The sequence below is a fragment of the Zonotrichia albicollis genome, chromosome 4 (assembly GCF_047830755.1).
Source record: "Zonotrichia albicollis isolate bZonAlb1 chromosome 4, bZonAlb1.hap1, whole genome shotgun sequence".
NCBI lineage: Eukaryota > Metazoa > Chordata > Aves > Passeriformes > Passerellidae > Zonotrichia > Zonotrichia albicollis.
In genome coordinates this window covers 24,972,258-24,985,805 of record NC_133822.1, presented here as the reverse complement: position 1 = coordinate 24,985,805, position 13,548 = coordinate 24,972,258, and the positions used below count along the sequence as shown (strand labels likewise).

Genomic DNA, 13,548 nt, shown 5'->3' with positions numbered 1-13,548 from the left:
TGTGCTTTGGAGCACACAGAAAGGAAATGTGGGCAAAGAGGAGCCTGTTTGGTGATCAGAGTATCACTGCCCCACACCTCACCCCAACAGTCACAAGAAACTGTAATTTCAGATGTTCTGGTACCTGTTCTTCCTCTTTCATTTCTTTAATTTATTCTGCTTTTAACCATTTCACGAAAAAAGTTCTGCCAGGGCTTAAAAAATCTGTAGAGCATTTGTTTCAGTGGCTCCTGGATATCACAGATCATCATTCAGAGAGAGAGGTTTGCCAGATTTTTGAAGGATGTGGCACAAACCCAGGTCAGGGCTGGAAATGTCTGAAAATGCAGCTAAAAGTTGATCTCTGTAGTTTAGGGTGACATCCATGGTGGCTGTATCAGCAGCCAATGGCATTATGTACCTGTCAAGTTCAATTTGAAGTGGTAAGGTGTGGAAATAGAGCAGATTTCACTCTTGAGAATCCTGCAGCCACATCACTCAGTAACAGTCTGATCATGACCTTTGGTCAGGTAAAGAGCCAAAGGTTTAATATCCTACAGGCCTGTGGACACAAGGATTTTGTCTTTGTCTTGTTATTGCTTAATCCTGTTCAAGTCTCTGCAGAGCAACTCCACAATCATGTTGGATAAATCATGTTAGAGAGGACTTCTGAAATTCCTGCAGTTCAGCCTCCTGCACCAAGCAGGGCAAAGTCTGAAGTCAAATCAAGATGCTCAGTTGGGTTTTGGTGTTAAGTTTGGGTTTTGAGTTTTTTGGTGTTAAAAGTTGGAGGTACCAGAGCATCTTTGCCAGCTTTACCACTCTCACTATAACCATTTTTCTCTGAATGCACTTGGCATTTCCCTATTACAGCTTGTGACCATTGCCAGCTGTTGTTTGTGGATGTTTCTGACAAACTAGAACTATTGGTTTTAAAATAAGTCTGATAAAACACTGGTAGATCATGGGAAATACCAGAGTTTCTTTTAGTCTGTTGTTAAGATTATTTAGGATAAAATAAATATATAATACCAAATACTGAGTTTCCACATCTATTTCTGATTAATTTCAGTTTAGATGAAGACATGCATTTACAATTTACCATGAAATTTACCCTTTTTCTCAAAAAAAAGTGCTGTTACTTCTGAGAATGTGATGATAAAAGTGAAGCTCTCTTAAGTGCAAAGATGTAAAAAAAAGAAATCAGATGTCTTACTACTGAAAATTGACCAGTCTTCTGTACAGGAGTGTCCAGTGCACTCAGCACTGCCCTGTTGTTGCTTTGTTTGAAGTCAGTGGCAATGCTGCTGGAAGTGGTTGGGAATGCAATCCTATAAGTGCTTTGCTTTAAAAGATACATTTTCCTTTGCAATGCAATTTTCAGCAGCATGGGGTTATTCATCTTCACAGCAAACAGGGGGGCAATGTTTTCTTAATATCCTATTCTAGGGATGAACAAAATTCCATTATGGGTGATAAATTGATGCCATGAGCCAGCGTTAGGCTTATGTTTGCCATTAAGTGGGTTTAGTCTGCCACTGATTTTTTCCTTCCACCTCTTATAGGAATGACCAAGAATTGATTTGAAAATAAAATTATTTTTAAAAAGCCCTAATCTAGGATTTCACATTCCTACCAGAGGTTTCTGCAACAGGATAATTGATGCTGGTAAGGAAGAGGAAATCTCCTTCAGAGGCAGAGAAAGGAGGAGTAAATGTGTTGCAGTAGAGGCTCTTAATCAACTTTATTGCCAATGTAGGAATTTTCAGTTTTCTTGGCAGAATCTGATCTGAGACCCACCTGCATCTTCCTCACTTCTGTTCTCTGTCATTTTATTCTTCCAGCCCCTCCCTTGTGGCAGGTACTGAATTCATTGCTTTTGTGGAGCAGAGCAGAACCCACTGATAAATAGCTATAAACAAGTATGAGGTGGGCAGAAGCATCTTAACACATTAATACCAAAATAAACCTTTTTTTCCTGGCATAGGGATAATAAACCAGGTGGTGTTAGAATCCTTTTTAGATGCAAGTGTGGATTTGTCACTATAATATATTTGTTGTTCAGAATCCTCCTTTTTCCTGTAATAGCAGGGTGCAGCACACCTGTATCCACTTTTCTGTGCACTCTCCTGCAGTGGGAGCACTACCTGAGCTGTGATGGGGCTCCTGACCCCACTGTGCCTCAGGAAATCAACACTTTCATGAGCTTGTGGCGTGATGAGCAAGATCAGGATGTTCAGCTTGTGATGGAGAAGGGGGAAGTGGTGCTGCATGTAAGTGTTTAAATGTGTATTTCAGTTTAACATATCCTTAACAGCCCTCTCTAACTCTATTTTCCCATTTTTCATGGCCAAATTAGTGAAAGACCTTCAACACCTAGAAGTTTTTCTTCAATTTTTCTATTTTTCCTAAATTAGAGATCTATTGTTAACCCTGAAGAAGATGTGTATTGACTTTCAATATGCATTTAAGGGATTTTTGCTGTGTTTCATACACTGAGGTCTAGCATTCCAACACCCATACTCCCATTTTAAACCAGAGCATAAAGCTCATGTCAGATATGAATGCTTTGGTGGGCAACAGCCTCATTTTGTAACACTTGAAGCAGTAAAATGTCATGTAAGAGCAAAAGTTCCCAGAATTGATTTTTACTAACAGAAGTCACCAGCCATTGATAGCATGTGAAGCAATTTTTAACAATCTGTGCCTGCTCTGTAAATTCAGGATTTTATTTTCATTTATTCTGACTTTATGTTGTTTTTCAGAAAGTTAAATGGGGTCTTCTGCAAACTGGGGGAGAAAGTTGCATGTGTAATACAGGTTTCATTGGGTTGGTTTGATTCTGAGCTAGATTTCTTATCTATTAAAAAAAAAAAGGTTCTTTTTATGACCAAAATCTGTTTAGATGCAAAGGAAGTAGGTTTGCCTTGTTTTTCATGGCAGAACACACAATATGTTACAGATGGTGTCAAAACAAATACTTTCCCCATGTAAATGTTTTCTAGTTGATTGAGAAGTTGCAGTTTCTTCTGCTGGAGACAGCACCAGAGGACATCACAGACGAAAAACAAGAGCAGTACCTGCAAGTTATTCTGCAATTGCAGGATCTCCTTCACCAGAAATACAACGATGCTACCCAGAGCCTGCTCAAAGTGAGTGAGGTTTTCTGCTTCAGAGCTGTGATTTGTGCACATCAGTTACCACCAAATGTCCTTTAATGATGGTTGGTTCTGTTTGGTCCTGAACTGGCACAGAGATGAGTCTGTGAGTTTCCAAATCACGTTTATAGCACTCAGCAGACTTTGTCATCACTCAAAACTCCTCAAAATCTGAACTTTACAGTGGAAAATCTCACCATTAAGTCAGACAAGAATAAACTACTGGGAAATTTTGTGAGACTTGGGGATGATGATAAGAAGAGTTGCTGTATGAAATTTGTTGACTGTACCAAAAAATTGTAGATGTGAAAAGCAACTCATAAGGTTGCCTTGTACACATTTTTTAAATACAAGTTCATGTGAAAAGCAGTTCATAAGGTTGCCTTGTACATGTTTTTTTATACAAGATCACGTAATTAAAATATTTTTGAAACTAAGATCTTGGGAAAGGTGAAGAGTACTCAAACAAGAAAATGAAATTGTGGTGAAGAGTCAGTTTTCTGAGCTGCATGTGTAGGTAGTAACCTTGCTATTTCAAGAATAATAATCATATATATAAAGTATATTTAGCAAAGGAATGTCAGTGAAATAGTGAACCAGTTGTATGGGCACAGTCAAAACCTGCTGCAAATTAAGAAATGTTAAATTCTTGTTTACTGAATTTAGGATTAAGCTCCCAATAGAATTAGTATTTCACAAGTTTGATGCTGCCTGAATGATAAAATAATTTGTACAGTGCATCTGGGGTAGGAGTCCATTATTGGTCAGTAAATCCTCTTTTTGTTTGTTTTTTATATTTTATCCTGAGAATTAGGGAAATAATGGAAGAACCCATATTTGGCAGTACTTGGCTCACAAAATTTATGAAGTCAGAGAAAAAAAAGCAATGTAGTTCAAATTTTAAGCAACAGATTTGAGTTTGTAACTGTTGTGCTTTAATATATAAATACAACACAGCTGGGCTTGGTCTGGTGTCTTTTTATTCTTACATGTATTTATTTATTCAAGTAAATGTAGGTAAATCAAAGTGAAATAAATAACAAATTATTTCATTGGCTTTTTCTTCACAGATAGCTAGTATGTATGAAGATTCTGAAAGTGGGAATATGCACACAGTCCTAAAGGATATAAATGTTACTTTCTGTCTTTGGGCCAATCTGAAGATGAAAGTAAGGTACGGCACACTGAAATTGTTAATTTGAAATGTGGCCTGGCTTTGTTGAGTAAACACTAAGAATCAATTTCTCATTATCTTTTTTTTTTTTGTTGTTGAATAGCATCCATTCTGCAGAGTCTCAGTGCTGGCTGCTGCTAAGGAGGGGTTTAGAGATATATAAATTTATTTCTTAAAATGCAGCAGCAGAATCCTGTCACTGACAACAAATCTGGAAGAAAAACAGTAAAGCTCATGCAGAGAATTGAAATTCCTCTGGAAGCAGTGTTTCTTGCTGATGCATTTAATATTTTCTAAGTTGTTCCAGTTGCTTGCAAAGCAGTGAATGATACTTTGTGCTCAGTTAGAGAAAATATTTTAGAGCCTGGGATGCACTATCATTGCTGAATCTAAGGTTTGTGTTTTTATTGGATTGCCATATAAATGGTACATTTTCAAAATGAGATTTTTGAGCAGACTTCCTACTCCCACTCATAAACATAAGGAATAAGTTATTAAAAGCTTGGCTAAGGATGTGGTGTTGTGAGTTTTGTTAAGATGAGTAGAAAGGTGGGTGCTGAGCAGCATCAGACTGACCTGCAGGAAGAACCTGTATGGGTTAAGTGTTAAAGCCTTGTGGGCAGCAGAAGATTCATTTAAAATATTCAACCAACAATTAAAAGCTAGGTGTTGCTTCACTGGAAGATTTTAGAACTTGTGACTAGCTTATCTTATTCAAAAGTAAGTATTGTTTGAATTATTTTGAAAGAGAGAGTGATGTAACACAGACAACTGTGCAGGAATTTTCCCAATAAATTAGTCCAGTTTCACCAGGAATGTAGTTTCTAGAAGAGCTGCCATCTGATCCTGCCTCATTGTCATCCTGTCAAGACTTAGTTTTGAAACTTCTGATCCCCTTGGTGCAGCTGTGGCTTTGCTGCAGGGTCTCACAGGGAAATGCTGTGGGATGGCACTGCAGCAAATCCTAGCAGAGATGTGACATTGTGAGAAATCCCAGCAGAGATGTGACACTGTGAGGAGTCCCAGCAGAGGTGTGACATTGTGAGAAATCCCAGCAGAGGTGTGACATTGTGAGGAGTCCCAGCAGAGATGGGACATTGTGAGGAGTCCCAGCAGGGATGTGACACTGTGAGGAGTCCCAGCAGAGGTGTGACACTGTGGGGAGCCCCGATGCAGCGCTGCCATGTGACCAGGCCCCGTGCTGTGTCCCTGCCGTTGCAGGTACAAGGACCACGTGTTCCAGGAGGCGGGGCACGCCTTTGAGCTGCCCATGTCCCTGGCTCTGAGCAGCGTGGCCGTTCGCGTGCTCTACACCCGCTACGACCACGTGTCCCCCCTGTGGGTGCAGTGCCAGGGGCTGCCGAGGCAGGAGGGCCCCGCCACCCTGGAGTCAGCTGAGCAGCCGCAGGACACTGGGCAAGGATCAGGAGAGGAGGAGGAGGAGGAAGGCTCGGAAGAACCCAGCGTGCCTGCTGCAGAGAAAACGGGTTCTAAGGGCAGAAAGGTGGGTAAAAACCTCCTCAAAGGATACCCTGCACTGCACTTGTAAACTTCAGGCTCGGTCACAGTGTCCTGTGCAGGACAGCCAAATCCTTAAATGTTTCATAGGAAAAGGCAGCTTGTGTCATCAGTGTCTGAGATCTTCTCAAGGGAATGCAGAGATGGGAAGTTTGGACAGGGTGTGCAGTTGGCATTTGGTTAAAGAGAAGGATTGAGCGTGAAGTGCCATTGCAAGATATTTCTGTAAATCTCTGGCATATATACAGATTAATGGATTCTGCTTCTGCAAAACTGACAGTCCCACAAAATCTCATCAGGAATCCAATTTTAGGGAAATTTGCAGCATGCAGACTAAGATTCAGGGTTCAGCAGGTATTGGCTGTGTAGGGGCCTGGCTGTTCCATGTCTGTGTGTTCACCCTTTGCTGTTAGAGCCTTTTCAAATATGATTTCTGGCTGTCCTCTTCCTCAGCTCTCTTCCATGGAATATGTTGGCTCTAGGTGTGATGGAGGTTGCTTGGTTTTGTGCTGTCTGTACTGCATTTGGGGTTTTTACCCTGTGTATTTATCTGTGACTTTCAGATAAATGCCCTGTGTTCTCTCTCTAAAATGATGCAGAAATAGCTGACAAAACATCAAGTTTTAGTCCTTCTTACTATGTTTGGAGCAATTTCATGGGATAATATGAGTGAAAGGGGACCCACAGGGATCCTTGAGTCCAACTCTTAAGTGAATAAATTCTGGGATCCATACAGGGATCAAACAGGGATTGAACCTCTGTCCACGATCATGGCTTTTCTCCTTTTCAGTCCCCAACACCTTTGTAATGAATCAGTGCTTGAAACCCTGCTTCTCTTGGTTCCTTTTTTCTTTTTTTATATGACAAATCTTATCTTTTGGCACTTTTCACCTGCATTTCTCAGATTTTCTTTAAGCTGCTTCATTTTATTCCCTCTCTTTTTCTTTCCCAGGTCTTGGTGCTCTTTCTCTCAATCCATTTTGTGGATTTTCCTCTTCCCTCTGAAGGCTCCACTTCTCTCAGCTTCTGTCCTCTCTCCTCCTGTCCTGTTTGAGGAGATGTGTGGCAGGCACAGAAGGTGCTGTGCCTCCAGAGGAGCTTGCTGTGGCATGGATGAATCCCTGTCTGCTCTGGACATTTGTCTGGAAACCCAGGGGAAGTACCTTGAGCTCCCCCACATTGCTGTGTGTAAATACAGTGAAATACAGTGTGAAAGGGAATAAATCTCCTGGGCCAGGCACAGGCCAGAGCTGCAGATGGGGCTCTGGCACAGTTTCAGTGTTGGTTTGGATTCAGCCTCCACATGCATTTTACTGTGTGCCACTCTGCTGACTGTAAAATCAGCAAAAAGCACAAGTTTTGAGTGCACGCTCTGCTGAAAAAATGTTGGGTGCTTGTTTGGTACTCAGGGAGCTCAAGATGGAATTTGCTGTGGAAATGAAGTAATTACTTTGTCTCTATCTCTAAATCCAGTTCCAAATCAGAGAGTACCTTTAATCAAAATATTTTGATAGCTAAATAGAAATTATTTCTCTTAAAACCTTGACCCTGTAGCAAGATTGGTACAAATGTTTGTGTGTCCCTTCTCCTTGGGCCTCCTTGGAGGAGGTGATACCTTCTTCTTCATTGTGTTTGTCTCTGACTAATGGAAAAATGTCTCTTGCTTTTTGTCTAGAAGAGTTCTGCCTCACTGAAGGAGACCAGCAATAACAAAGATGATATAAAGGAGACACAGGAGGAAACTGAGAAGAATTCAGAAAATTTGGAGGAGCCATCACAAGGTATTTGGTTACTTTTTATGTGTAGCACTACAAAAGTACTTAGGCTCAGTATTTTATGTGTTAAAAATTGTTCCTTGTGAGTGTGGGGAGGCCCTGGCACAGGGTGCCCAGAGAAGCTGGGGCTGCCCCATCCCTGGAAGTGTCCAAGAGAGGATGGATGGGGCTCTGAGCAACCTGGGGTAGGTGAAGGTGCCCAGGGGGCTGGAACTGGACTGAAAAGGCCCCTTCCAACCCAGGCCATTCCATGATCCATGGAAACTCTGAAATATCTCCATGTGAATGGAGCAAAGTTTATAAATATAGGGATGTTTTGATAACACTTGGGGTTTGTTGACATTTCTATTAATGATTGTTAAATCATGTCTGGAGATAACAGGACAGATAGGAAAATGGAGTTTGTCCCCATACATATTTTTATTCCTTTATTATTTAAGCTTATGTACATGTTTATCATGTTTAGATAGATATGTGTATTATTATACATATGTTTATGGGTGAGACACACAATCTTTATGAATCTGCCAGGCTCTGGGGAGATTTACTTCCTCAGAAAATGATGATTCCAATGTATATCATGGTAGGCATTGGTGTAGTGTGGGATGGTACTGAGTATTACCTGAATGGTGCTTAAAGTGAGAGGGCCTAATTCTAGGAACTAAAACTGTCTGTCTCACAAAAGTTACAAATTTCTCCAGTGTTGTGGTGTTGTCCTTTGGTTTAATAAGAATGTGTTTTCTTGTGGTACTGACTTAAATAAAACAACTGCAAACAGCCATTATCATAATTTAGCTCCAATTTACAGCCTTTTTCTTCTGGTAAAAAAACAAACCCCACCCCACAACACTTTGGACTGAGCACAGTCCAGAGAACCAGTTGTCAGACTAGACCCTAAAAGCAAAGTTTTCAAAAAAATATAAAGGACTTGGGCCTCATGTGGAGGAATTTGTATTTTATTTCTGTCAGGCTTTGAAAACCCCTACCACAGTATTAGATGACGTGGATGTGCACAGATGTGCACAATTATACCTGAGTGTTTTCCAGCTTTTTTATATGTTTTAATAAAGAAAGAAGGAAAAAACTGCTTTTTCTGGCATGCTCATGGTTTGCAAACTCTTTCAATCACGTTTGAGAAGAGCAGTGAGAGGGTGCTCAGTTACTTTAAGTTGGAAACAAGGAGTCAGGTAAATGAGGGTTAAAAACCAGAAATGCAACAACAGAGAAGACAGAAGTGACAGTTTATCTGGATTTACCCTTATTGTGCCTCTGTTAAGGAGATAAATTACCTTGGGACAATAAATAGTTTCTTTAGAAGATACTTATATATCTTTGTAATATTATTTTAAAAAGCAATCTAAAGTGTAAGCTACCACTGTAAAATGCACTAAAATGGTTTTTGCTACTTAGTAAGTTTGTTGTTCAGAATAACTCTAAAAGCACATTATGGTGGTGTGTGATACAGTAGAGTAAAACCTCTGCAGAATATAACTAAATCTGACATTAAATTAACACCATCTTCACTTTTTTTTTTTTAAGCTTGAAGACAATTTATAGAGAGCATTCTCATTTTTTGATATGGTCTTATTCTCTCAGAGCAAATTTCATAACAATTAGAGTAGCTGTTTTTACAGTATTGAACACCTTTTTCTTGATTCCTGTCAAAAATAACTCCTCTCCTCCAAGTGATGTTTTATATGAGCTGGTTTGCTTTTTTAAAGAAAATATTTATGGCCATTTTTTCCACAGTGTTTCTGCCTTTTACTAACATTTTCCAACTAATTAAACCGTAAGTTCATACATTTGTTCTGTATATGTAATTATGCATAGGAAAAAAAAAGGAATTATTTTTGTTATCTGAAAATTGTGTTTCGTGTTAAATCCTCTTGCTCTTCCTAATTACCATGTCTTTCACCTTCAGCACATGACTTCTTGTATTTTTATATATCTCTTTATTTGCTTCATTTCTTTTCATATCAATACAATCTTACTAAACCTGCCTAGAATCTACTGTACTACTGTGCTTGTGAAATTCTTCTGTGGGTAACGATGGACTCATTCTGTCAGTAAAACCTTATTCCCACAGAAAGCACTTGGAACTGCAAATCCAAAAGCTCAGCCCCAGTCCCGAGTGCTTTTCCTCGCCCCGCTGCTGCTGTCCCGGTTCCAGGGATGCCGAGGAGCGCCAGCAGATGGGGCCGGAACGCTGCACAGGGAAGCGCTCCCGGCACGGCGGGACCGGCACAGGGCGATGCTAGCGGGCCTGAGCCCCGCTGAGCTCCCGCTGTCTGCTGCACTTCCAGAGGAGGAGGCCCCGCTGCAGGAGGAGGCGGGAGGCGGAGAAGAGGCGCCGCGAGTTGTGGATTTGGAGCAGCTGGTGCCCGTGGGGGGCGTGTTCCACATCTCTGTCCTGCGGCTGCCGCCCCAGGCCCAGGACGTCGGGGACTGGATCATGGTGGAGGTGAGGGAGGGCAGGGAGCAGCCCCTGGGGTTTGTCACTGCTGTCACATGCACTGCACACGAGTTCCTGACAGCAAACTGACCAGGCAAGGTTTGCAAATCATCAGTTTTTCACACCTGAAAGGTGGGAGCACAGTGGTACCCAAGCCCACTGCTGGTTCAGCTCCAGGCCCGGCAGGCTGCCTGAGGACTGTGGGCACTGGGTTCTGGTTTCCTCTAGCACCGCCCTACCCCACAGAGGGCACTGTGGAGCTGGAAACCTTTAACAAGCACAATTCCCAAAAGGCCAAACCCAGAGGGCAGGGGAAGAGGCCCAGGATGTTCATTCCCAGCCTCCCCTTTCCTCTGGCCCTGTGGGACAGTGGAATCGCAGCTGCCTTTGCCTGCCCTGCTCCCGGTGCCTGGGGCTCTGTGAGGAATGGCCGCGCCCGCTGGCCCTGCCCTGAGGGCGCCTGCAGCAGCTCAGGAGGGGCCGGGGCCTCCCAAGGCTGCTCTTCCACTGCCTCCAAAGCTGGGCTTGGGCACCTGCAGGGTTAGCAAACCACTTGAAATGGGTGTTAGAAAGCTTTGCAGTGTTAGATGAACTCAAAGGAATAAACCTGCATTTTCTGAAAACACCTTATCTGTCCTTTTCCTCTCTTGCCAAAGCTGCTGGATGTTGGACTGGAGGAGTATCCATATTCCCCAGGAAAGGCTGAAGATGGCACACAGGAAGCAGTACAGATCACCCTGAGGCTCCCTGATAATGTGATTTATTTTGAAGTGCCTGTGCTAGCCCGATGGGATCCTGCAGGTCTGAACTTCAGACATAAATTTATTTCAAATTTGAGTAGTGGAATTTATACCTGAGTTGGACTGCTGTTACAATCCAGCTGTAAAGATAAGGGCCAGTTTGGAGCCCAGAAATAGTTCAGGGATGGCAATTTTAACAAAAAAAACCCCAAAAACCACAAAAAATCCCCAAATCAATTACTTTTTTTGGTTTTGTTTACTTCAGCATTACTGCCAGAAGCCTTCCATGTACATCTTTCCATCCTCTTTGTCCAGGCCAATGGTGGAGAACTGATGGCATCAGCAAGATAACCTATGAAGCAGAAGAAAAGAGGATCACCTTCAGCATGGGTGGCTTTTCTACAGTAGCCCTTCTCCAGGATGCTCACCTGAACCTGCCCTATCAGGCCTGGGAATTGCACCCTACTGGTGTGGATGAAGGATTCTTCACAGTCACTGCAGCCTTTGCAACCATTCAGATACAAATAAAGGTACTGTCAATAATTTTTTAATCAAACATTTGCAGATAAATCCCCCCATAATTATTACAGTGTCCCTGATTAAGAATTTGGGATGCTTCTACAAGAGCAATTTGAAACTCTCTTCCTTTCCAAGCACTGCACTGGTTATTTAATTTCAGTTATTTACTATGAGAAATAGCACATTTCACATAGCAGAAATGTGCATTTGCTCTGGAAAGTTTCAGTCAGTGCTTTGCTGCTGGTTTTGCCTTGCTGCATTCAAGCCTGTTCCCCCTGTTAGAGAGCTGAAAAGTTCCTCTGTCCTCCTGCTCTACCAAGAGAAACACAGGGAGTTCTAGCAGCCTCATGCTCCTTGTTTCCTCCCAAAGTTCAAGGTACTCATGATTATCCATCTGTTCACTGGTGTATAAATCAGTACACCAGGGTCATTTCTGATTCCTGCACAAGGCTGGCTTTCTTCAGGATCTGTAAATGAAAGGTCACAGCCCAGAGTAGCAGATGATGTGGGCAATACCCAGCATAGCAAAAATATCAATATTTGAAGGCTAACCCAGAAAGGAGCTTCCATGACCAGTAAGTTGCTTTCACTGGTTTGTACAACAGGATAATCAGTGTATGTTGTCTTCAGTAGTGGTGGAAGAGAAGGAGGTGCTTTCCCACATCACAGGGAAATGGATGAGTCCTGTTGCCCTCAGAGCAGCTTTGAAAAGAGCTGGAGTGAACATTTTCCCAGCAGAGCACTCTCCCAAGTATGTCCCTGTGCCCAGGAAGGTGAGTGCCAGAGGTTCCTGGTGGCTTTTCCCTGGTTTTCACTCAGGTCAGCCTTTGCTGCCCTGGGAGCTGCTGTGCTGCCAGCTGAGGCAGGGCTGAGTAAAGCAGGCTCTGGCCCTGCTGGAGCACAGGGAGAGGAGAGGACAGAGATGTGTTTGTCTGGTTTGTGTTGTCACTGCAGGGTGCCCTGGCAGAAGTGAGGGCCTATGAACAGATGGCTCTGCTGGCAGCTGCTTTTGCTTTTGCTCACAGCAAGTGGAATGGAGAAGCAGGGCCAGAGCAAGTCGTGTTCAAGGTTTGTGGAGTCCCAAAGTTCCAGGGCAGGCCAGCACTGAGCCCATCCCCGGTTAGAAACAATCACCTCACCCTGGTGGCTTCAGCCCCTGCCCCAGTTCAGTGTCACAGCCTGCCCTGAGAGCTCTCAGGGACACAAACCTCAGCAGCAAAGACACTTGCTAAGGAACATGGAACTGAGGAGGCACCAAGGGAGGCTTTAGCCAGAGCTGGGGTGACAGAGCTTCCTGCTCTCCAGAGGCCCCTTGAGAAGCAGCTGTCTGCTCTGCCAGCTTTGTAAAGAACAGCTGGGACTTGGTTCCTGCCTGTAGGGTTTCTTTTGCTCCCTGCTGCAGGGGAGGCAGTGAGCAACCTCTCTGCTGGTTTGTCTGCACCTGTAACTAAAACACATGGTTAAAACTTCTGCCAGCCAGACAAACACCCCCAGGTGTGGCTGGGGAAAGGCAGCACACCCACTGTGAGAGCTGCAGTGGCTGTCTCACTCAGGTTAAATGCATGGGACACACAAATATTGGAATTTGTGCTCTGACAGTGGCACAGGCTTCACCTCAGTGCATTTCTTCCTGCAACAGGTGAGTGAACATCTGACAGCAGGTTCTGCCAAAGGCAGCCATTGGTCTCTTTTGATGTTCGATGGTGAGAAAGTGCAACACCTCAAGCTCACTGAAACCAGTGAAGCTTTTTCAGAAGAGGTGCAAGAAGAGTCTGAATTTCACTCCACACTCTACCATATGGTCAAGGAGTTTGCCAGCAGTGAAGCCATGGAAAAAGTGGAAAGAGCTGGCTGCATGTTCATTGATTCTGTGTATCAGCTGCTCCTTGCTACCAGAGTCTTGGCATACTCTTAAATGCTGCATGCTTTCCATCAAAAGTTTTCAATAAAGTTACATTTCAAGTCTTAAATCCTTTTCTAGTCAAAACATTGAAACAGGTTCTAAAATGCAAACATTTTATCTTTGTTCAAGCAAAATAAATTCTTTTTTCACTTGTGGCTAAACCACCTAGACATGTTTTATAGAAAAAAATGGAATGGTTGAAAGAGGGAATTAAGGGAAGAACTGCAACAAAACACAATTGGTGACCAATGCCCAGTCTCCCTTAGAAGCTTGTCACAAAAGCATTTACATATACATATATATACACATATACATACATACATATACACA

At 42.7% G+C, this 13,548-nt stretch overlaps 1 protein-coding gene across 9 annotated transcripts in view; it reads left to right on the top strand.

The window, feature by feature from the left end:
• The window catches only part of LOC102074878 (dynein axonemal intermediate chain 7), an 18,871-nt gene extending 5,323 nt beyond the window's left edge, over nt 1-13,548 (top strand). For 3 of the 9 annotated variants that reach the window (XM_074539156.1, XM_074539153.1, XM_074539155.1), the window contains 11 exons: nt 2,115-2,252; nt 2,985-3,131; nt 4,208-4,311; nt 5,533-5,815; nt 7,505-7,610; nt 9,908-10,065; nt 10,713-10,857; nt 11,112-11,326; nt 11,921-12,088; nt 12,270-12,383; nt 12,955-13,542. In XM_074539156.1, the coding sequence (XP_074395257.1) occupies nt 2,115-2,252; nt 2,985-3,131; nt 4,208-4,311; nt 5,533-5,815; nt 7,505-7,610; nt 9,908-10,065; nt 10,713-10,857; nt 11,112-11,326; nt 11,921-12,088; nt 12,270-12,383; nt 12,955-13,230 (1,854 nt within the window). In that variant the 3' untranslated portion in view covers nt 13,231-13,542. Of the gene's footprint in view, nt 1-2,114; nt 2,253-2,984; nt 3,132-4,207; nt 4,312-5,532; nt 5,816-7,504; nt 7,611-9,907; nt 10,066-10,712; nt 10,858-11,111; nt 11,327-11,920; nt 12,089-12,269; nt 12,384-12,954 lie in introns of all 9 variants that reach the window. The other 6 variants (XM_074539154.1, XM_074539151.1, XM_074539157.1 and 3 more) reach the window with 5 other exon arrangements.